This window comes from Sciurus carolinensis, chromosome 7 (assembly GCF_902686445.1).
Source record: "Sciurus carolinensis chromosome 7, mSciCar1.2, whole genome shotgun sequence".
Lineage (NCBI taxonomy): Eukaryota > Metazoa > Chordata > Mammalia > Rodentia > Sciuridae > Sciurus > Sciurus carolinensis.
This window is the reverse complement of record NC_062219.1, coordinates 98,563,089-98,588,782: the sequence shown is the minus strand read 5'-3', so window position 1 is coordinate 98,588,782 and position 25,694 is coordinate 98,563,089. Positions and strand designations below refer to the sequence as shown.

At 35.0% G+C, this 25,694-nt stretch overlaps 1 protein-coding gene across 1 annotated transcript in view; it reads left to right on the top strand.

The window, feature by feature from the left end:
• Prim2 (DNA primase subunit 2) overlaps nucleotides 1-25,694 on the top strand; it is a 283,327-nt gene that overhangs the window by 238,801 nt on the left and 18,832 nt on the right. The window contains exon 12 of the mRNA XM_047558364.1: nucleotides 6,828-6,910. Within this exon, the coding sequence (XP_047414320.1) occupies nucleotides 6,828-6,910 (83 nt within the window). The remainder of the gene's footprint in view (nucleotides 1-6,827; nucleotides 6,911-25,694) is intronic.

Here is a 25,694-nt window from a genome sequence, read left to right as displayed (position 1 = left end):
GTCTATTCATTTCCTTAGCCCATTTGTTGATTGGATTATTTGATTCGATTATTTGTATTTTTGGTGTAGAGTTTTTTGAGTTCTTTATAGATTCTGGAGATTAGTGCTCTATCTGAAGTATGATTGGCAAAGATTTTCTCCCACTCTGTAGGCTCTTTCTTCGCATTGCTGATAGTTTCCTTTGCTGAGAGAAAGCTATTTAGTTTGAATCTATCCCAGTTATTGATTCTTGCTTTTATTTCTTGTGCTTTGGGAGTCCTGTTAAGGACATCTGATTCTAAACTGCCTTGTTGAAGATTTGGACCTCTTTTTTCTTCTACAGGATGGATGGTCTCTGGTCTGATTTCAAGGTCCTTGATCCATTTTGAGTTAATTTTTGTGCAGGGTGAGAGATAGGGGTTTAGTTTCATTTCGTTGCATATGGATTTCCAGTTTTCCCAGCACCATTTGTTGAAGAGGCTATCTTTTCTCCATTGCATATTTTGGCACCTTTGTCTAGTATGAGAAAATTGTATTTATTTGGGTTTGTGTCCATGTCCTCTATTCTGTACCATTGATCTACCTTTCTATTTTGGTGCCAATATCATGCCGTTTTTGTTATATTGCTTTGTAGTAGAGTTGAAGATCTGGTATTGTGATACCCCCTGCTTCACTCTTTCTGCTAAGGATTGCTTTAGCTATTCTGGGTTTCTTATTCTTCCAGATGAATTTCATGATTGCTTGCTCTATTTCTGTAAGGTACATCATTGGGATTTTAATTGGAATTGCATTGAATCTGTATAGAACTTTTGGTAGTATGGCCATTTTGACAATATTAATTCTTCCTATCCAAGAACATGGGAGATCTTTCCATCTTCTAAGGTTTTCTTGAATTTCTTTCTTTAGTGTTCTGTAGTTCTCATTGTACAGGTCTTTCACCTCTTTTGTGAGATTGATTCCCAAGTATTTTATTTTTTTCAAAGCTGTTGTGAATGGGGTAGTTTTCCTACTTTCTCTTTCTGAAGATTCATCACTTATGTATAAAAATGCATTGGATTTATGAGCATTGATCTTATATCCTGCTACTTTACTGAATTCACTTATAGGTTCTAAAAGTTTTTCTGGTGGAATTCCCTGGTTCCTCTAAATATATAATCATATCATCAGCAAATAGGAATAGTTTGAGTTCTTCTTTTCCTATTCGTATCCCTGTAATTTCCTTGGTCTGTCTAATTGCTCTGGCTAGAGTTTCGAGGACAAGGTTGAATAGAAGTGGTAAAAGAGGGCATCCCTGCCTTGTTCCAGTTTTTAGGGGGAATGCTTTCAGTTTTTCACCATTTAGAATGATATTGGCCATGGACTTAGCATGGATGGCCTTTACAATGTTAAGGAATGTTCCCACTATCCCAATTTTTTCTAGTGTTTTGAGCTTGAAGGGATGTTGTATTTTATCCAATGCTTTTTCTGCATCTATCGCAATAATCATGTGATTCTTGACTTTAAGTGTGTTGATATATTTATTGATTTCCGAATGTTGAACCAACCTTGCATCCCTGGGATAAAACCCACTTGATCGTGGTGCACTATCTTTTTAATATATTTTTGTATGCGATTTGCTAAGATTTTGTTGAGAATTTTTGCATCAATGTTCATTAAGGATATTGGTCTGAAATTTTCTTTCCTTGATGTGTCTCTGTCAGGTTTAGGTATAAGGGTGATGATATTGGCTTCATAGAATGGGTTTGGGAGGGTTCCTCCTCTTCTATTTCATGAAATACTTTGAGAAGTATTGGAATGAGCTCTTCTTTAAAGGTTTTGTAGAACTCGGCTGAGAACCCATCTGGTCCTGAACTTTTCTTTGTTGGTAGGCTTTTGATGACTTCTATTTCATTACTTGAAATTGATCTATTTTATTTTATTTATTTATTTATTTATTATTTTTTAATTATTATTGTATACAAATGGGATACATGTTGTTTCTCTATTTGTACATGGAGTCAAGGCATACCATTTGTGTAATCGTACATTTACGTAGGGCAATGATGTCTGATTCATTATTTTTTTTCCCCCCCCCCCCACGCTCCCACCCCTCTTTTCCCTCTATACAGTCCTTCTTTCCTTCATTCTTACCGCACTCCTTATCCCTAACCCTAAACCTCACCCTAAACCTAATGCTAACCCTTCCCACCCCCCAATATATGTCCTCATCCACTTATCAGCAAGATCATTCGTCCTTTAGTTTTTCGAGATTGGCTTATCTCACTTAGCATGATATTCTCCAATTTCATCCATTTGCCTGCAAATGCCATAATTTTATCATTCTTCATTGCGGAGTAATATTCCATTGTATATATATGCCACAGTTTCTTTATCCATTCATCAACTGAAGGGCATCTAGGTTGGTTCCACAATCTGGCTATGGTGAATTGAGCAGCAATGAACATTGATGTGGCTGTATCTCTGTACTATGCTGATTTTAAGTCCTTTGGGTATAGGCCAAGGAGTGGGATAGCTGGGTCAAATGGCGTTTCCATTCCAAGCTTTCTGAGGAATCTCCATACTGCTTTCCAAAGTGGCTGCACTAATTTGCAACCCCACCAGCAATGTATGAGTGTTCCTTTTAAATTGCGCATGTCCTCCTGGTTCTGTTCAGGTAATTCATAGATCTCTAGAAAGCTGTTGATGTCTTTGAGATTTTCTATTTTGTTGGAGTATAGATTTTCAAAATAGCTTCTAATTATGTTTTGTATTTTACTCATCTCTGTTGTGATGTTTCCTTGTTCATTCCGAATTTTAGTAATTTGGGTTTTCTCTCTCCTTCTCTTTGTTAGTGTGGCTAAGGGTTTATCAATTTTGTTTTCAAAAACTCAACTATTTATTTTGTCATTTTTTTCTGTTGTTTCTTTTTGTTTCAATTTCATTGATTTCAGCTCTGATTTTAACTATTTCCTGTCTTCTACTACTTTTGGTGTTGCTCTGTTCTTTTTCTAGGGCTTTGAGCTGTGGTGTTAGGTCGTTTATTTGTTGATTTTTTTTTCTTTTATTGAATGCTCTCCGTGAAATAAATTTTCCTCTAAGTACTGCTTTCTTAGTGTCCCAGAGATTTTGATATGATGTGTCTTTGTTCTCATTTACCTCTAAGAATTTTTTAATTTCCTTCCTGATGTCTTCTGTTATCCATTCATCATACAATAGCATATTATGTAATCTCCAAGTGTTGGAGTAGTTTGTTTTTAACTCTGTCATTTTTTTTCTAATTTCAATCCATTATGATCTGATAGAATACAAGGTAGTGTCTCTATCTTCTTGTATTTGCTAACATTATCTTTGTGGCATAAAATATGGTCTATTTTAGAGAAGGATCCATGTGCTGCTGAGAAGAAAGTGTATTCGCTCTTGGTTGGATGGTATATTCTATAAATGTCCGTTAAGTCTAAATTATTGATTGTGTTTTTGAGATCTGTGGTTTCTTTGTTCAATTTTTCTTTGGAGGATCTGTCCAGTGGTAAGAGAGGTGTGTTGAAATCACCTAGTATTATTGTGTTGTGGTCTATTTGATTTCTGGAATTGAGAAGGATTTGTTTGACGTATATGGATGAGCCACTGTTTGGGGCATAGATATTTATGATTGTTATGTCTTGCTGATTTATGGTTCCCTTAAGCAGTATGAAATGTCCTTCTTTATCCCTTCTGACTAACTTTGGCTTGAAGTCCACATTATCTGATATGAGGATGGATATTCCAGCTTTTTTGCTATGTCCATGTGCATGGTATGTTTTTTTCCCATCCTTTCACCTTTAGTCTGTGGGTATCTCTTTCTATGAGATGAGTCTCTTGCAGGCAGCAAATTGTTGGATCTTTCTTTTTAATCCAATCTGCCAGTCTGTGTCTTTTGTTTGATGAGTTCAGGCCATTAACATTCAGGGTTATTATTGAGATGTGATTTGTATTCCCGATCATTTGGCTCTTTTTTTTTTTTTTTTTTGATTTCTCCTTTTTTGACTGTTCCTTTAGGGTAATTTCTCCCTTTCTGATTTCCATCATTGTGTTTCATCTCTTTCTCATGGAATATTTTCCTGAGAATGTTCTGTAACTTTCTTTTTGTAAATTCTTTTAGCTTTTATTTATCATGAAAGGATTTTATTTTGTCATCAAATCTGAAGGTAAGTTTTGCTGGGCATAAGATTCTTGTTTGGCATCTGTTGTCTTTCAGTGCTTGAAAAATGTTCCAGGCCCTTCTAGATTTTAGGGTCTGGATTGAAAAATCTGCTTATGTTCATATTGGTTTCCCCCTGAATTTAATTTGATTCTTTTCTCTCACAGACTTTAAAATTATGTCTTTATTTTGTATGTTAGGTATTTTCCTAATAATGTGCCTTGGTGTGTGTCTGTTGTAATTTTGTGTATTCGAAGTCATATAAGCCTCTTGTACTTGATTTTCCATTTCATTCTTCAGATTTGAGAAATTTTCTGCTATAATTTCATTGAATAGATTGTTCATTCCTTTGGTTTGTTTCTCTAAGCCTTCCTCAATCCCGATGATTCTTAAATTTGACCTTTTCATGATATCCCATAGTTCTTGTAGATTCTGTTCATTATTTCTTACCGTCTTCTCTGTTTGGTCAACTTTGTTTTCAAGATTAAATATTTTGTCTTTGATATCTGAGGTTCTGTCTTCCAGGTGTTCTATCCTATTGGTTATGCTTTCTATGGAGTTTTTAATTTGGTTTATTGTTTCCTTCATTTCAAGGATTTCTGTTTGGTTTTTTTTTTTTCAATATCTCTAACACTTTATTGAAATGATCTTTTGCTTCCTGTATTTGCTCTTTTAACTGTCAATTGGTGTGATCATTCGATGCCTGCATTTGCTCTTTCATCTCCTCATTTGCTTCCCTGATCATTTTAATTATGTACATTCTGAACTCCCTTTCTGTCATTTCTTCTGCCATGCTGTCGTTGGATTTTATTGCTATACCATCTAGGTTTGTTTGGGACATTTTCTTCCCTTGTTTTCTCATATTGTTCAGGTATCTACCCCTCTAATAGTGGAACTCTGGGATATTGCAGATTTCCTCTATTGACTAATATTTTCTCTGTAGATTTCCAACAACTCACCTCTTAGCCTTCAGTAGCCTGAAGTCTTGGAGGAAGTTGATAATGCGGTGCTCCACTAGGAAGCTGGCCTTCTAGGGGTGGTGGCCTTCAGGTGGGGTATATTCCCTGTCAGTGGACAAAGGCCCCTCTACTTGTTGACCTGTGGTCAGCCAAAGGGGGACTAGACTGCAGACTGGGGCATGTCTGATCTTGGTCTGTGTCTCTGGTTCTACTGCCCTGGTTGGGACGTTTCTCTGGACAGCTCTCTTCCGAGAAGTTCCCTTCGGTCCAGAACTACCACCTGGACTGGGAAGCCCTTCTCTGTGATGTTCCCAGGTTCTTGATCTGCCCCCTGGGCTGGGGAACCTGGCCCTGCGAGAGACTCCCTCGCTGAGCAACCCTCCTCTGCTACATTCCCTGGGGACTGGAGCTACCACCTGGGCCTCAGATCCTCACTCTGTCGAAGCCTCTCACTCTGCGGCCCTCCTCTGCAATGCTCCTGGTTGACTGGGTTCTCAGCTCCAGCAGGGGAGTCTCACTGGGCCACTCTACTCCACAAATTTTCTTGCAATCCTGGACTACTGCTCCATCCAGGGAACCCGCCCAGTGGGAGAGACTCACCCGGTGTCTCTGAGTTGTTCCCAAGTCTCTCAATACCTCCTCTTCTTGACTCCTCAGTCTTGTCAAAGGTCCTCCAGTCTCCTGTAGGTGTCTCAGGAAGGGAGCTGCCCTTCCAATGATGATGGCCATGCCCTCAGGAATAATTCAAAATGCCTGCACCAGCCTATAAAGAAGCCTCTGGCTAGCTCCGCAATATAGGTGGGCTGGCTTGTCTGCCGGCTTGCTTGGTGATGGTGACAGACCTTGGTGTGGTAGTCGGGCGCATAGTTATGTTTTTGATAAATACATTTGTGTTTGCCATCCTGACTTGTTTACATATCTTCTCATCAACTGGTTTCCTGTTTATTTCATTAAAAACAATGGGTTCCTAATTAACTTAAAATCCATTATATATATGATTTAAAAAATCAGACTTTCCTGTATTAATTTTTCAAGTAAGTATTTTATTTACCACTGGTGTGTCTTATTAGGATATCTACAGTTTACTAGATTTTGGCCTAATACATTAGCTTTTAATTATAATCCTTCTATGCTCTTATTTATGCAAGTATTTCTAGTGGTCCATCTTTTTTTCTCATGAAATAACATAGAGATGACATACTATAAGTTGTCTATATCATCTCCTTCCATGATTCCTCTAAATTTATTTGGATTCTCTTCTATGGGAAATGTATTAGATTTTTATATTTCTCAATTTTTACATTTTACTTTTTGTTTACATTGTCTATTTTCTTCTCCCATATGCCTGTTATGTAATTTATTTATACTAGAAAAGTATGAGATTACATAAAGGTTTTTTTTTTTTTAAGGCAAACTGTTATAGCTGCTTTGTGATTATCTGTACTTGCTAGCAAGTAGCAAAATTGAAGCTATTTTCCTCATCATGTACATCTTAGCTTGAGAATGCTGTAATGTTCTATGTAACTCTTAAGTCTGTAGTACCCTGATAACCGTACAGCTAAGTTGTCATTTAGATAAAGAGAGGAAAGCAGTTGCACCCATGAGCAATTAGCTTTTTTATTAATAAGCTGTTAGACAATTAAAGGGAGCTTAGAGAGTCTCTTGAGAGTGGTATTATACCAAGTCCCGGGTAAATAACCCTGTTGGTGTGCTGGTTTGTTTTCTGTTGTCAGGGTGCCCATTTCGTCACAGTGATCCAGAGCTGCTGAAACAGAAGTTGCAGTCATACAAAATCTCTCCCGGAGGGATAAACCAGGTAAGTCAGATTCTGTTCTGTATCCTTCAGGTTTATTTAATGTTCTTGCAATAAAACTGTGTTCTGTTTGTCAGGTCTCACTCTAGGTACCCTATCTTGTAGATGAAATCAACTAAAACCTTGACTTTTCTGGTTTAGTTTCCTTGGAAATTCCAGTTCTTCTGTCTGGTACTCTCTATTTTTATTTTTCTTGGTTGTAAAGGAAAATGAACCCCCTACCCCTTTATTCCTTCTCAGTTTGATTCGCTCTATCAATTGAGGACCACATTTAAAAATAATTAAGAGTAATATGTTGAAGTTTATCAGTGAAACTGAAAATTAATGATAGCATATTTTATTTTGGAAAATTGTTTCTTGAGCACACAATAATGTAGTGTGTACTGACTGAATGGTCTGTTAGGCATCAGTTGTTGCTTTGTTTAATCTTTATTTCTGATTGTAGTTCTAGTTCTAATAATTTTTTAAAATACTTTGTCTTCTGAACAATATAAATAAAAAGGAAATGCTCAAATTGTCAAAATAAGAGTACATCTTTTAATTTGCCTTTTTAAAGAAATAAATCTTTGACAATGCAAAACCTGTTATTTATAGTGTGCTTCTGAGTTGAATTGGATTTTTGAAAGAATTGCTTCTTTAGCTTTGGAAGAACAATGTGTGTTTTAGAGCTGTAATATCTAAATTATTATGCCTCTCTAAATTACTTGTGTCCAAAGTTCTGATTGAGTTTAGTTAATTCAGTTTGAATCTTATAATGTGGACTACGCAAAGAAGAATAAGATATTAATCCTGCTCCCACAGAAAAGGGTCTAGATGAAAATGTAAGTCAGGTGTTACAAGAGAGTTTTGGGTAATGAAGGAGGGTCTGTAACCAGCTGTGGAGGCAGGGAATACTTCCTGGAAGAGATGCTCTTTGAGGCCTTGAAGGAAGTTTGGGAGTTATGAAGAGAGAATTCATGGATAAAAGGAGAAAGTATATTTTATTATTAGGGTGTCAAGTTTAGGATAATCATGGCACCAATATAAACATTAATGTATGAACATTAATAGGCAGCTTAAAGGAAGTAGATGGTTTGGGAGATCAGTTTTAGAGGTGGAACATTTAAATGTAGACAGATTGTAGATTTGTAGCATATTAGAGACTTTAGAACTAGAAATCAGATGCTCTTTCTGGTTAAAATTGTGGGACTGTGAGACTGGGAAGAACATCAGAAAGTTTGTTTTTTTTTTTTTTTTCCTTAATGGAATTCTATGTGACATGCCACATACTATTGTGCATCCCTAGTAAATCAGTGGTAGAAATGGAAATTGAAACCAGCCCTTCTAATTCCAAGATATTTTTCCTTAACCCCACTCTACTTTAGAGCCAATTATCATGATTTTGCTGTGGGAAAGAAGAGGTAGGGAGTCGAAAAAACCATGGCTCAGAATGGAATCTTGGCTAAAACTTTTATCAGGCATTAAAAAAAAGTGGAATTAGTCAACACTAAACAAGAATGGAGGAGATAAGGGGAAAATATATAGGAAGGAAGTAAGGTTCACTAAGTCCCTTTTAGTAGAGAAACTGTTTAAGGTGAAGACTGCATGTGCTGAGTGGGTGACTCAGCTTTGACTTTGGTAAAAAGTGTTAATACAATGGTGGAAACAAAAAGCAAGAACACATTTATTTAAAAGACAAATGAATAAAAAACAGTGGATATGATATTTTCAGAAACTGTACTCATGAGGGATGTCAGAATTGTATTAGTCTAATCATCATAGGATGGTGTATTTGTAGGTATAAGACTAAAGGAAAGGGTTTGGGGTGTAATTTGGTGGTAGAGTACTTGCCTAGCATGTACGAAGCCCTGGGTTCCATCTCCAACACTGCAAAAAAATAAAAATAATATGGACTGAAGGAGACCTAAGCTTGTTTGTAGGAAGAGAAGAAAGAAAAATTAGACAGTGGGCTTGATGAACATACAAAATAAAGAATATCTATCTCTAACCAATCAGAGGTAAGCTCTCTTTTCCTTTATGCCATGACTGTATATGATGCCCTTAGCAATTGTTACGTTAAATTTTAATCATTCATTTGCCTGTTCATCTTTCCCACTAGTTTGTGAGTTTCCTAAAGAAAGAACTGGATTTTTATTTAGCTTTCTGTCTCATAATAACTCAGTGACTTAAACGTAGTAGGTTCTGTAAAAATGTTGGAAGAGTAAGTGGGCATTCTTATGTATGAATTGGATCCTAGAGTGTGCTTGGTGTGTGCAGAGAGAGGCAGATAGGAGCTCAAGAACACAAGTGAAAAAAGTAACTTGTTGAAAAAGTGAGGATATTTACTTGGACAAAAGGATAGAGACAGAAAGGTATGTCCCTCAGCCCATGTGGAAAATAAGAGTTTAAGATAGAGCAAAGGGAAGTTAGTGGAACATATCAGCTGGCCTTACTCTTCTTTGTAAAGTAAAAGATCTGGTCATCAACAGAGAGTAAAGACGTTAGGAATGGTGTTCTAGATTTAGGAAAGATTTGAAACTGCCATTAACAAATTTGATTAATAAAATCTTGAAGAGAATTAGAAACCTTTTTACAAGTCTTAAAGAAATTACCTTTAAAAATGCTGTTAACATATCTGTATTAACTTAATCTGTTGAGAAGATTAATGTTTATATTTCATAGTAGTGACTATTTGTACGCTCTTTGCCATTGACTCCACTCTCTCTCTCTGCTTGACCTCAATCCATAAGTATATCCCTTACTTTGATGAAGCTGTTGAATAATTTCCACATCATCCTTTGGACCTGCATTGTAACCTTTTATCTGAGATGAACGCAAATCTATGCATGTGGGCAAACTGTAAATAATATTTTGCTTTTATGTGATGTCTTTATTGAGTGGATTGCAGTAGAGGGAAGCAACTGTTGGACTGTATTCCAAAGGGCAGAAAGTTGATGAATGAAAAATCCATGTAAAACATTTGATAAATGCTTAGTTGCAGGTTGACATGAGTGCAGATTAGATCTTGAAAACTTCAAGTGCACATTAAAATAGTGAATGCAACTCAAGAAAAATACCATTAAAATGTGTAAGATAAAACTCAATGTAGCTTTTATTTCAGAAAAATAAAAACTATTTGAAAAATAAGCCTCAAATTATAGGAAATACCTAGATGTTTTAGATCAAAATTTTGATCAGAAGAGAGATCACTGAGATTTGGCAGACCTTGCCTACTTTTTTTAAAAGCATGCTTCTAGGATCACATTTCATTTTTTTTGTGATTAGCCTTAATATTGTTAAATCACTGTAAAAGTCACTAAAAATTAATAAGCTTAGTATCCAGCTTAATAGCAATTGAACAACAGAATATGACCAAAGAAATTTGGGATCCGTACATTTATTCCCTCTCCCACCCCTCAAATAGAAAAACATGGTGCTCAGTTCACCAAGACAAAAATTCCTCATGTTTATACCCCATATTTACAACATGGTTCCTAAAGTGAAGGTAAAAATAGTCAAAACTGAAAGGATAATGAGACAAAACCATGATTCTACTTGGAGATTTCAGCACTCCTTTCTCAGTAGTTAATAGAACAAATAGAAAATCACTTAAGGATATTTAAATCTTGAACAACACTCTCATCTGACTGACTTGACTAACTGATATCTATAGAACACTACCCAACACAGGAAAATACACATTCTTTTTTTATTGTGTAGCTGAAACAGTATCCCAGATAGATCATAATCAGGATCTTTAAAAATCTATTACAAATTTAAATGAATCAAAATTGTACAAAGTAGGTTCTGTAATCATTATAATAAAGCAAGGGGAGAAAAGAAGAAGAAATGAAAAAAAACTTTATTCACAAATGATATTATCTCCAGTAACAACAACAAAACTCAAAGAACCTACCAAAATACTACTATACATATAAGGTGAAATGATACTAAGTCAATATACAAAAACAAATCATATTTCTTAAAATGAGCAACTTTCCTGGAAATTAAACATTTTTCAAAGTACCATGAACTGAACTGAGAAGACAAAATACATGCAAGATTGTTATGCTAAAACACTGATGAAAATAATCAAAGAACAAAATTGGATGCACATACTACCTGACTTCAAGTCTTAACTATAGAGCTACTAATAATTAAGATAGTACATTATTTGGGAAATGATAGAATCAATTGAACATATAGCCCACATATTAACTGGTAGCTGATTTTTTAAACAAAGGTGCCAGGACAATTAAATAGGGAAAATGATGGTCTTTCCAATAAATTGTTCTGGAAGAACTGGATGTCTATATGCAAAAAGACAAAAACACCAACCTGGACAGTTGTTTCAGTAAGCTTTTTCACTGCCGTGACCAAAAGACCTGACAAGAGCAATTTTAGAGGAGGAAAAGTTTATTTGGGGCTCACAGTTTCAGAGGTCTCAGTACATAAATAACTGATTTCATTGCTCTGGGCGCTAAGTGAGGCAGAACATCATGGCCAAGGGTGTAGCAGAGGAAGGTAGCCTCAGACATCACACCAGGAAGCAAAGAGAACTCTGCTCACTAAGAACAAAATATATACCCTAAAGTACTCCCTTACCCCCAATGACCTACCTCTTCCAGTCATACCCTACCTGCCTACAGTTCCTACCCAGTTAATTCCTATTAGGGGATTAACACACTGATTATGTTAAAGCTCTCATAACCCAATTATTTCACCTCTTTCTTGCATTGTCTTACACATGAGCTTTTAGGGGACTCCTCATATCTAAACCATAACAAAAGTTCTTGCTTTATATAAAAATAAATTTGAAATGGGTCTTAACTATAAATCTAACTATAAATGTAAAACTTCTCAAAGAAAACATAAAATCTGTTTGTATTTGGCATATTCCATGAATGAAAATAGTGATACATAGATTAATCTTTATTAAAAAGTTCAAATTTTTACTTTATAAAAGAGGTGTTAAGAGAATAAGGTAAGCCACAGATTGGAAGAAAATGTTTGCAAATCATATATTTTATTAAAAAATACTTCTATTGAAAACATACAAAGAACTCTGAAAACTCAATCAGAAAAAAGTTTTTAAAATGTATAAAACATTTGAATAGATATTACCCCAAAGAAAATATGTGAATGATAAACACATGACAAAATTCATTATTGAAGGTTTATTGTAGTTGGTCTAATAAAAGTCTGGCAGTACCAACTAAAAATAGAGAAGATGTAATGCTACACAGTCTCATACCTTGCTGGAGGAAATGCAAGTGATAAACCACTTTGAAAAGGGATTTGACGGTTTCTTATAAACTTACACATGCATAAACTTACCCAAAATTTAAACAAAAGGTGTTAACTTCACAGTAGCATATATTACAATATTTGTGTACTAATATCGTAAAAACTAGAGTCTAGGGAATCAGTCTTTTATAATGGACAGTAAGGAAGCCTTTAATTCAGAAGAAGGCACTCTGTCTTCCAATGTCTGTTATATTTACGTCCCTGAAAATATGGTCTGGAACAAAGGCCAGTGTTGCCTCTGATTGTGAAATGTTAGAAACTTGAAACTCGTGAGAAATGCTCTCAACAGTATGTAGCTGTTGACCAATGAATAAATAATATATAAGTCTAGAAATTATATTGGTTAAATTTTTATGAACACTTTAGCTTTTTCCCTTTAAAATATTGGTGTGCATTTAATGTTAATTCACTTTCATTAACATTTCTTAAAATTTTCCAATAGTTGATAATCCCATCAATGTTGTGTTAATTTTAGTTAAACATGTCTATCAATACTACTTATATTAGATGCCTGAATTTTTTCCAATTATTCTAAGACACTTATTTGGGGTTTCAGTTTTCCTTTTATTTTTCAGATTTTCATTAAAAACTGCAATTTTATGATGGAAATACTATAGTTTTAGATTTAGAAAATTCAAGGCTTAAAATATTGAGAATAAAATCTGTAGTGTGGAGCACATTTATTTCTCTGAAGAGATTTTTTTCCTATTGTGAAAATAGATATATGGAACTTTCAAATTGTTGTTTTATTACCAGTGCCCATAACAGTGTGCTGTGTTATATTTTACTAGGAAAATTGTTTGCTATACTAAATCATATATAATATATATTGGATTCTAACAGTTTAATCAACAAGCAACAATTGTTGGTCATAGACTAATATTATAATATATGCCACAATGAGGTTAACACCTTTTATTTTAATCCCTGAATGCTTTTTTACACCTTAGTATTTTTTCTTATTTTAATATTTCATGGTGTGCTTGAAAATTTCATGGTGTGCTAGAAACAGTAATTTGAAAGCACTGTACTTTATTTTTACTTTTTGGCATACTTTGTCAAGTACTATATCTCTTTTGATTCTGACCACAATATTATCCCTATTTTATAGATGAAACCATTGAGCTAATGTTTAGTAAGTCCAGGATTCACACCTGTACCTTTCACTGAAGATCATGTCCGCTGCCTTCTACTACATTGTTCTACTTCTCTATAGCATTTATTTAAAAATTCAATTGAAATTCTTTTAGGTTTCTTCTTTCATGAAAAGCTACTACTGTGAAGTGAATAGTAATTTTTATGTGCCTAAATTTAGCAATGTGTATGTTGTATTATTTAAACATTTGCAAATATAAAGATGAAACTGACTCACAAAATGCAAATTATAGGTGATAACAGGGTTTCAAAAGATCTAGTTGCTTTTATTGCAGTGAATTTGACATATCATTTTAAAGTATACAATTTAGCACATTTAGTACATTCATAATGCTGTATTAATGAACATTGTCAAGTTCAAAAATATTTTCAACACATCTATAGAAAACCCAGTACCCATTAAACAATCAATCCCCAGCTCCAGATAAAACAACAGTCTGCCTTAAATCTCTATGGATGTATCTATTTTGGTATTTCCTTTAAGTGTACTCATAGACCATGTGGCCTTTAGTTTCTGCCTTGTTTCATATAGTTTGTTTTCAAAGTCACCCATGTTTTGTATGTTTCAATCTTTTTATTGGCTGAATAATATTATATTCTTATAGCTACATCCTATTTTATGTATCCATTCATCCACTGATGAACCCTGGATTGCCTCTTTTTGGCAATTGTGAATAGTGCTTCTGTGAACATGCATGTACAAGTACTTGAGAAACTGCTTTTAGTTCTCTTGGGTTATACCTAGGAACACACTTGAGTCATATGGTAGTTCTTTAATTCATTGAGGAGCTATCAAACGGATTTCCACAGAGGCTATACCTGCACATTTTACCTTCTCAGCAGCAATGTACAAGGATCCCAATCTCTCCACCTTCTCTCCAATTATTTTCATTTTTAAAATATATATTTATGTATTTGCATTAGTTTCTTAGGGCTGGTGTAACAAACTAGGTATCTAGTTTGTCTCAAAACTAGGTATCTAGGTATCAAATTGTCTCAATTCTGGAGGCTAGAGTCTGATATCAAGGTGTTGGCAGTGTTGGCTCCTTCTGAAGGCTGTGAAGTACTGTTAGATGAATTACTCCTGCTTCTACCTTTATTTCCACATGACATTCTCCCTATGTGTCTTCTTACTACTTTTGCTCTGTGCATTCTGTGTCTAGTTTCTCCTTTTAAGGATATCAGTAATACTGAATGAGGGCTCCTCACAGCGACCTTATTTTAATTACCTCTATAACTATCCTATTTCCAATAAGATCATGTTATGACATTCTGAGGTAGTGAGAATGAGGATTTCAATTTATTTTATTTTTTGAGGCACACAGTTCAACACATAGTACCATCCTAATAGGTATGAAGTAATCTCTCACTGTGATTTTGATTTGCATCTCAAATGATTAATTATGCAGAATTTCCCTTTATGTGCTTGTTATCCATTGTGTATCTTCTTTAAAGAAATGTCTATCCAATTCCTTTGCTCCTTTTTGAACTGAGCTGTCAAGTTTAAAGTTCTTTATATATTCTGTATGAGACCCTTATCAGATATCTGATTTTCAAATGTTTTTCTTTAGTAGTAATGGTATCTTTTGATGGAAAATGGATTTTCATTTTGATGAAGTTCAGTATGCTTTTTTTAATTCATGCTTTTGATGTCATATCTAAAAACCAATTGCCAATTTCAACATCATGAAGATTGACATTTATTAGTGCATATTAATTATACAGAATAATGAGCTTTATAGTGGCATATTTGCATGTAACTTAATGATTAGTTTTATTCCCAGTACTTCACCTTGCCCTCCCACCCTCTCTTCCCAGGTCCCTTCCACTTCCTCATAGTCTCCCTTCTACTTTTGTGGCATCTATTCCCCACCTTCTTCTAGCTTCCACATGGAAGAAAAAAAAAAAAGATCAGATAATTGTCTTTCTGACTTATTTGCTTAAACATCATACTCTTCCAGTTCCATCTCTTTTCCTGCAAATGACATTGTTTCATTCTTTATGACTGAATACAACTCCATTGTGTATATATACACCACATTTTCTTTATCCATTCATTTGTTGACAGATATCTAGGTTGGTTTTGTAGTTTGACTATTGTGAATTACGCCGATAAACCTGGGAATGCCTGTATCTCTAAAGTATACTGACTTTAATTCTTTCATGGTATACCTGGATCATATGGTAATTCTATTTTTAGTTTTTTTTTTTTTTTGAGAAGCCTCCATATTGATTTCCATAATAGCTAAAACAATTTTCATTCCTGTCAACAATGAATACGAATTCTTTTTCCCCATATCCATACCTGCATTTATTGCTGTTTATATACTTGATGATTACAATTCTAACTGAGGTGAGATGGGAACTCAATGTAGTTTTGACTTGATTTGCATGTGCCTGTTGGCTAAAGATGTTGAACATTTTTATATGATTGATGGCCATTTGTACTTATTTTGAAAAATGTGTTTAGTTCATTTGCCCATTTACTAAAAGAGTTTCCTGGGTTTTTTTTTTTTTTTTTTTTTTTTTTTTGGTGTTGCATTTCTTGAGTTTTTTATGTATTATGGATAATAATTTTATATCAGAAGAGGAGCTGGCAAAGATTTTCTTCCATTCTGTGGGTTGTCTCTTCACACTGTTAATTTTTAGCCTTGCTGTACAGAAACTTTAATTTGATGCCATCCCATTTATCAATATTTGGTTTTATTTACTGAGCTATAGGAGTCCTGTTCTGGAAGTCATTGCTTGTGGTTACATATTGAAATGTTGCCCCTCTGTTTTCTTTTAGTAATTATAAGTTTCTGGTCTTATATCTAGGTCTTTGATCCACTTTGAATTGACTTTGTATAAGAGAGGGGGATCTAGTTTGGTTCTTCTAGATATGGATATCCAGTTTTCCCAGCACCATTTGTCAAAGAAACTGTTCTCCCCCACCACACCCCACAGGAATTTTTGGCAGCTTTGTTAAGAATAAGATGATTGTAGCTGTATGGGTTTGTCTCTCTTTTTTTCTATCCTATTGATCTATGTTTTTGTGCCAGTACTATATTGTTTTTGTTACTATGGCTCTGTAGTATAATTTGAAATCAGGTATTGCGATGCCTCTAGCATTGCTCTTTTTTGCCAGGGTTGCTGTAACTATTCTGGGTCTTTTGTTCCTCTATGTGACTATTAGGATTGTTTTTTCTAGTTTTGTGAAGAATATCATTGACATTTTAATGAGGATTGCATTGAACCTGTATATTGCTTTTGGTAATATGGCCATTTTAACAATATTAATTCTGCCTATTCATGAATATGGGAGATATTTCCATATGCTAGTGTCTTCTATTTCTCAATGTTCTATAATTTTTTTTAGAGGTCTTTCACCTCCTTGGTTAGATTTATTCCTGGGCATTTTATCTTGGTTTAGTTTGTATGGAATTGTTTCCTAATTTCTTTCTCAACGAATTCATTATTACTGTATAGGCTGTTGATTTTATATTTTGCTACTTTACTGAATTTGTTGATCAGCTCTAGAAGTCTTCTGGTGGAACTTTTAGGATTTTGTAAGATTGGGATCATATTATCTGCAAATAGGGATAATTGACTTGTTTACTATTTAGATCCCATTAATTTGCTTGAATGCTAAAATTTTAAGTACTACACTGAATAGGAGTTATAAGTGCGAACATCCTTGTCTTATTCTTGATTATAGATGAAATGCTTTGTTTTTCCCTACTTAGTGTGATGTTGGGTTTGGGTGTAAAATGTACAGCTTTATTATGTTGAAGTACATTTCTTCTATCCCTAGTTTCTGTAGGGTTTTTATCATGAAAGGTGTTGAATTTTGTCAAAGGCCTTTTCTACATCTATTAAGATGATCATGTGACTTTTGTTGTGGATTCTATTTACGTGATATTTTACATTTATTGATTTGTGTATATTGAAGCATCCTTGGAATGGAACTGTCTTGATCACAGTGTATGATCTTTTTAGTGTAGTATTGAATTTAGTTTGCAAGAATTTTTGCATTTATATTCATCAAGGATATTGGTTTTTAATTTTTTATTTGATGTGTCCTTATCCAACTTTGGAGTCAGAATGATACTGACTTCTTAGAATGAGTTTAGAGGTACTTTTGCCCTTTCAATTTCATGGAATAACTTGAGAAATGTTGGTGTTCAACAAAGATCTGGTAAAATTCAGCTGTGAATTCATTGGTCCATGAATGAATTCATGGGAGGTGTGACTTTTGATTACTGATTCAGCCTTATTGTTTCTTATTGGTGTGTATAAATTTTCTATATCCTCTTGGCTCAATTTTGGTAGGTCATGTGTTTTTTGAAATTTATCCATCTTCTAGATTTTCCAACTTATTGGGGTATAAATTCCAAAATATTCCCTGAAGATTCTCTGGATTTCAGTGGTATCTCTTGTAATATCCCTTTTTCATCTCTAAATTTGTCATTTGTGTCTTATCTCTTTCCTTTTGTTAGTTTTGCTAAGGGCTTATCAATTTTGTTTTTCTTTACAAAGAACCAAATCTTTGATTTGCTGATCCTTGGAATTGTTCTTTTTCTATATTTCTTCGATTTTATCTCTGATCTTTATGATTCTTTTCCTAATATGGGTTTTGGATTTGGTTTGTTATTATTTTTCTAAGACCTTGAAATTCATCATTAGATTATTTGAGATCTAATTTTTTTAATGTAGGTACTCATATCTATAAACTTCCCTCTTAGAACTCCCTTGACTATACCCCTAGGTTTGGATATGTTGTTTTCATTACCCAAAAGTTTTTGCTCATTCTTCATGTATTTTTGTAGTTTCTATAATTTTTTGTGCTGTTGATTTTTATTTTCATTCCATTATGATCTAATAAGATGTAAGGAATTAATTCACTTTTTTATTTCTAAGATTGACTTTATGGCCCAATATGTGATCTATTTTGGAGAAAGTCCATGAGTAGCTGAAATAAAGTGTCTTCAGCTATTGAATGAAATATTTTATAGGTCTCAATTAAGTCCATTTGATCTAGTTTAACTTTGATCCAGTTTTATCTTTGTAAATTTTATTTTATTTTTTGGTACGGGTGACCAATGAGAGTGTATTAAAGTCACCCACATTATTGTATTGGGGTTTTTCTGTCCCTGCATGTCAACTTGGATGCATTGACATTCAGGGAATAAATATTTACATTCATTGTATCTTCTTGATTGATTGTTACCTTTGCCAGTATGTAGTGACTTTCTTTGTTTCTTCTAATTTTGGCTTCAAGTCTGCTTTGTCAGATATGAAAATAGCTACTTCTTGTGTTCAGACTTCATTTGCATGGAATATTTTCCATCCTTTCATTTTCAGTCTCTGCATGTCTTTGCCAGTGAGGTGTGATTCTTGTGGACAACATAAAGTTGGGTCTTGTTTTTTAATACAGTCAGCCATTCCAGTTCTTCTGATTAAAGAATTAAGACCATTTACATTTAGTGTTGTTAAAGAGAGATGTTTTATTTCCTGTCATTTTGTTTTATTCTAATGTTTAATTCATTCCTAATTTTGATTCGCTTATCTATTCTTCTAATGAGATTCCTTCTTTCCCCTGCCCTTTTATCATCAGTGTATGTGTGTGTGTGTGTGTGTGTGTGTGTGTGTATAGGATTCCTTTAAATATGTTCTACAGCGCTGACTTAATGTTCATGAATTCCTTTAGTTTCTGCTTATCTTGAAAGGTTTTTATTCCTTCTTTAATTCTGAATGGTAGTTTCTTTGGATATAATAATCCAGGTTGGTAGTTATTTTCATTTAAGGTTTGAAATATATCACTCCAGGTCCTCTCGGGCTTTAGGGTTTTGCTGGGAAGTTAGCTGTTCTACTGGGTTTGCTTTTATAAATGACTGGACGCTTCTCCCTTAAAATCTTTAGAATTTTTTCCTTTGTTCTGAATTCGTAATTTTAATTGTGTTGTAGAGAAGTTGTTTTCTAGTCATGTCTATTTGGAGTTCTAGTGGTCTCCAGTACCTGCGTATTACAAAGGTTAAGGAAATTTTCTATTATTTCCTTCAACTAACTTTCTATGCCATTAGTCTGAATCTTCACTCCTCCCTCTATGACTCATGAATTTGATATTTAATGTTTGTCTCAAAGCTCTTATATTTTCTGCTCATAGTTGGGTTCCCTCCCTCTTTATTACTGAGTGTTCTAGTTCATCCATCTTATTTTGAACCCTAATGTTCTTTTACCTGCTTGATATCTAGTCTGTTGGTGAGCCTCACTGAATTTTAAAATGCAGTTTATTGCTTTTTTTTGTTTGATTCTTTTTTATAATCTCCATTTATTGAAGTCCTCCTTTGTATTATCTCCTTTAGTTCATTCCTTAGTTCTTCTTTTAATACACTGATTATTTTGACAACTTTTTGAATTTTTTTTTCCTTTGGTACTAGGGATTAAACCCAGGGTGCTTAACCACTGAGCCATATCCCCAAGCCTTTTGAAAATTTTGAGACAGGGTCCAGGTTGCTGAGATTGAGGCTGTCTTTAAGTTTGCCATCCTCCTGCCTCAGCCTCCTGACCTGTTGGGATTACACTGTACCTGGCACTTTTTGAATTCTTTATCTGGTATTTCTTCTGCTTTGCCCTCTATGGATTCAGTTATTGCAGTTATGAAAGGTGTTTTATTATCTCATTTTCTCATGCTTCCTGTGTGTCCATATTAAGATTTGTACATGTGGTGGGATAGATATCTCTTGTACTGTATGAGGAAGTCATTTTAGTGACCTGCTTTTTCTTTACTATGTTTCCCATGCTGGTGGTATATCCCAGTGTGTTCATTGTGCTGTTTTCAGTTCCTAGTACTACTTTGAAAAGAGGAAAAACTACCAGTGGGCAATGAAAATTTGAAAGCAAATCTTAAACTAACATAATAAAAACTTATTTAAAATGTTCTCTCAACTTCAGTTAATAAGCAGAAGAAAACTGGAGTAATAATATAGAATAGAAAAATTAAGCAATAAGGAATATAAAATTGATACTATATAAAACAGGAAAAGGAAAAGAAGGAAAGACAAGAGATGGAAAAAATGGGGGAATGAAGATAAATGAGATGAGGAAGAAAGACAATAGAAGGGTGAGTACAAAAAATGAGAAAAAAGAATAAATCTAATTAATGAGCTAATTTTTAATAGGAGAAAAAATACCACAAAATTCTATAAAACTATGTGAAGCAAATGATAAGGGAATTTGAAACAAACCAACCCAGAAGACAATACCAAAACTTACATTTTCTACACAGTGACTCAGGCCCTGTAATCCCAGCTGCTTGGGAGGCTAAGGCAGGAGGATCACAAGTTCAAGGCCAGTCCCAGCAATTCAACATGAACCTGTCTCAAAATTAAAAAGGACTGGGGATGTAACCCAGTGTTAGAGCACCCCTGGTTTCAATCCCCAATACCTCCAAAACCCCTAAAATTTTCTCCCTACTGAGGTTTTTAAGGTGCAGGGGCTTTCAGGTTTGCAGTGCTCAGGTGTTTAGAGTATGGTAAATGGTCAAGCCTTGGCAGTGTGTCCCTTGAAGGTCTCTGGGCCTGGAGGGGGTGACAAACTCAGTCAGCACTGTGCTGGGGTGGAGCTGTATATTTGCTTTTACCCACATGTAGATCAGCATCGTCATTAAAAATTAAATAGTGCCCTGCAATTCAGGCTCCAGAGCCTGTCTTCACAGTCTTCACCCTGTCCAACTTTGGGCACACCTGTGAAGTTTAGTTAGCATTATGTTGGCCTGGGCACTGGTGTGTTCTCCAGTGGCACAAGGGGACGTACATCTCTTGAGTATCTACAGGCCTGTGCCTAGATTGCTCTGGTATGGGTGACTGCTTTGTGTGCTCCCAAGCCACAGGTCGAGACTATTACCACAGTCTTCAACGCACCCTTCTCTGATGCTGTTAGGGTGGCCCTATAAGCTGTGCTATGGACTGGTCACATAGTGGCAGGTTTAGGATTGATGAACTCTTTCTGGCTCTATTCTGATCACCAGAATCTGAATCTCTCCAAACCTTTCAGTCTAATATTGAACCTCAGCATATTCCTTACCCACCTCACTCCATAACTATTCTCCAGCTGTTTGATTCTGAATTGTTGAGGAGTTAGAAATTACAGCATGCTTCTACTCTAACATCTTGATCACCCTGATATATATACTTTTAAGAGTTTTGTAGTTTTGTTCTTAAATTTTTTTTTTATTGTAAACAAATGGGGTACATCTTGTTTCTCTGTTTGTACATGAAGTAGAGGTGTACCATTTGTGTAATCATACATATACGTAGGGTAATGGTGTTTGATTCATTCTGTTATTTTTTCTTAATTTTAAATCATCGATCCATTTTGAGTTAATTTTTGTATATGATGTGATGCTGGGGGTCCAGCCTCATATTTGTGTGTGGTTATGTGGTTTTCCAAGCACTATTTGTTCAAAAGATGATTTCCTCATTAGTAGTCTTGTATCCTTGTGAAAAATTATTTGGACATAGACATATGGAGTGATTTCTGTATTATCAATTTTACTGTATTGGTCTCTATGTCTGTTCCTCATACCAGTACCACACTGTTTTGATTACTGTAGTTGTTTTGTTTTTTTCCTCAGCTTCTTATTTTTTTACAGTTTCGGGAAAAGTTACCAAGTACAGTCATCCTTCATTATCTGAGGAAATCTGTTCTAGGACACGTACATTCTCACCCCAGGATACTACAATTTTCCACTGCTCAAGTCCCATATATAAAATGGTGTAGTACTGCATATAACCTACATCTCTAGATGGTTTATGATTTTGAAGACAACATAAATGCTATATGAATAACTTATGCTGCATTGGTTAGGGAATAATGACAAGAAAAAAAGTCTGTGTTTAGTACATACGCAATTTTTTTCAGCTGAACGTGATAGCTCACACTAGTAATCCCAGCAGCTCGGAAGGCTGAGGCAAGAGGATTGCAAGTTAAAAACCAGCCTCAGCAACTTAGTGAGACACTGTCTCTAAATAAAAAATAAAAAGGGCTTGGGGTGTGGCTCAATGGTTAAGCACCCTCAGGTTCAATCCCTGGTACCAAAAAAAGTTTTTCATCCACAGTTGGTTAGATCCAAACCTTAGATGTAGGACATCAAATATGTGTCCTCTTTGCTGACAAGTGAAATTTTTATCTGCCTGTCAGTCAGATATTCATTTAGTGATTCAACATGTATTTAATTTCATCCTGTGCCAGCTTCTCAGGGCTGCTGTAGCTGAGTTAGTTCAAATAAGACAGTTGTTCTTTCACAGTTCTGGAAGCCAGGACACTGAAATTCAAGGTGTGTGCGCACGCACACACACCCACACACGCACACTTGTGTGTGCTCTCTGACAGGTCTAGTATGGTCTATGCCTTTCTCTCACCTTCTCTTATTGCTGGCAATCCTGGAATTCCTTGGGTTACAGACACCTCCTTCCTATCTCTGACCTGTGGGTGCATGCACTCTCCTCATCCAACTTGATTACTGTTACTTGTGAGTGAGTTTAAAAATCAGGAATTATGAATCCTCCAATATTATTTTTTCAATATTGGTTCAGCTATTTAAAACCTCTTATAATTCCATATGAATTTAAGGATTGGTTTTATTCCTTCAAAAAAAAGTCATTAGATCTTTGGGTTAGGATTGCACTTAGTCTGTTTAGTGTAATAATGACATTTTAGCAGTATTATCTTCCACTCTCTAATATGGGCTGTCTTTCCACGTATTTAGATCTTTTAATTTCTTTCTCCCATTTTTTTTCCAGTTTTCAGCACACGTTTTTCACCTTGTAGGCTAAATTTATTCCTAGATTTATTATTCCTTTGAAATCTGTTGTAAATGGAATCATCTTCTTAATCTCCTTGTCTGATCTTTTATTACTGGTGTTAGAAATACAACTGATTTTTGTGTGTAATTCATTTATCCTGGTACTTTGCTAGATTAATTTATTAGTTCTAATAGATTTTTTGTGTGTGTTCCTCAGGATTTTTCTGTGTGTACAACCATATTATCTGGAATAGGAGTAGTTGTACTTCTTTGTTTCCATTTGGATGCCTTTTATTTTTTATGCAATTGATGTGTCTGGAATTTCCAGTATAGTGTTGAATAGCAGCAGTGAAAACAGGGCTTATTTTGACCCTGATATTAGAGGGAAGGTTCTTAGCCTTTCACCATTGAGTGTGATGTTACTGGACTTTTTCATAACTGCCCTTTATAATTTTAAGTAAGTCTCCTTCTATGCCTGGTTTAACTGGGATTGTTTTTGTTTTAATCACAAAAGGATATTGGATATCAAATGCTTTTCTGCTTCAATTGAGATGATTATATATTTTTCCTTTATTTTATATTTATAATATATACATATATATTATATATTTTATATTTAATATATTACACCAATTGATTTTCAGATTTTAAACCACCTGGCATTAATAGGATAAATCCCAATGGTTGTGGTTTCTAATCCTTTAAATGGGTTTGCTTTGCTAGTTTTTCATTGAGGATTTTTGTGTCTATTATGCATCTAGACTAAGGAATACTAGTCTATCTTTTTCTTGAGATGTCTATTCGACTTTGTTCTCAGGATGATACTATTCTCAGAATGAGTTCAATAGTGTTGACTTTATTTTTTTTTAAATAAGAATTTGAGAAAGATTGGTATTCTTTAAATGAGTAGTAGATTTCAGCAGTGATACATCTGGTCCTAGGCTTCTCTTTGTTGGGAGGTTTTTAAATTCAGATTCAGTCTTTTTACTTCTTCCAGATTTATTCAGATTATGCATGGGATTTGTCCATTCCACCAAGGTTGTGACACTTCTTTTTTTTTTTTTTTTTTTAAATTGTAAACAAATGGGATACATGTTGTTTCTCTGTCTGTACATGGCGTAAAGGCATACCATTTGTGTAATCATAAATTTACATAGGGTAATGTTGTTTGATTCATTCTGCCATTTTTCCCCTCCCCCCCACCCCTCCCACCCCTCCCCTCCATCTATACAGTCCTTCCTTCCTCCATTCCTGCCCCCCTCCCTAAACCCAACTCCAACCCCAACACTAACCCTTCCCACCCCCCATTATGTGTCATCATCCACTTATTAGCGATATCATTCTTCCTTTGGTTTTTTGAGATTGGCTTATCTCACTTAGCATGATATTCTCCAGTTTCATCCATTTGCCTGCAAATGCCATAATTTTATCATTCTTTATGGCTGAGTAATATTCCATTGTATATATATACCACAGTTTCTTTATCCATTCATCAATTGAAGGACATCTAGGTTGGTTCCACAATCTGCTATTGTGAACTGAGCAGCTATGAACATTGATGTGGCTGTATCTCTGTAATATGCTGATTTTAAGTCCTTTGGGTATAGGCCAAGGAGTGGGATAGCTGGGTCAAATGGTGGTTCCATTCCAAGTTTTCTAAGGAATCTCCACACTGCTTTCCAGAGTGGCTGCACTAATTTGCAGCCCCACCAGCAATGTAAGAGTGTACCTTTCTCCCCACATCCTCGCCAACACCTGCTGTTGCTTGTATTCTTGATAATCGCCATTCTAATTGGGGTGAGATGGAATCTTAGGGTGGTTTTGATTTGCATTTCTCTTATTACTAGAGATGTTGAACATTTTTCCATATGTTTGTTGATTGCTTGTAGATCTTCTTCTGTGAAGTGTCTATTCATTTCCTTAGCCCATTTGTCAATTGGATTACTTGCATTCTTGGTGTAGAGTTTTTTGAGTTCTTTATAGATTCTGGAGATTAGCGCTCTATCTGAAGTATGATTGGCAAAGATTTTCTCCCACTCTGTAGGCTTTTTCTTCGCATTGCTGATACTTTCCTTTGCTGAGAGAAAGCTTTTTAGTTTGAATCTATCCCAGTTATTAATTCTTGCTTTTATTTCTTGTGCTATGGGAGTCCTGTTGAGGAAGTCTGGTCCTAAACCGACATGTTGAAGCTCTGGACCTACTTTTTCTTCTATAAGATGCAAGGTCTCTGGTCTGATTCCGAGATCCTTAATCCATTTTGAGTTTAGTTTCGTGCATGGTGAGAGATATGGGTTTAGTTTCATTCTGTTGCATATGGATTTCCAATTTTCCCAGCACCATTTGTTGAAGAGGCTATCTTTTCTCCATTGCATATTTTTGGCCCCTTTGTCTAGTATGAGAAAATTGTATTTATTTGGGTTTGTGTCCGTGTCCTCTATTCTGTACCATTGATCCACCTTTCTATTTTGGTACCAATACCATGCCGTTTTTGTTACTATTGCTTTGTAGTAGAGTTGAAGATCTGGTATTGCGATACCCCCTGCTTCACTCTTTCTGCCAAGG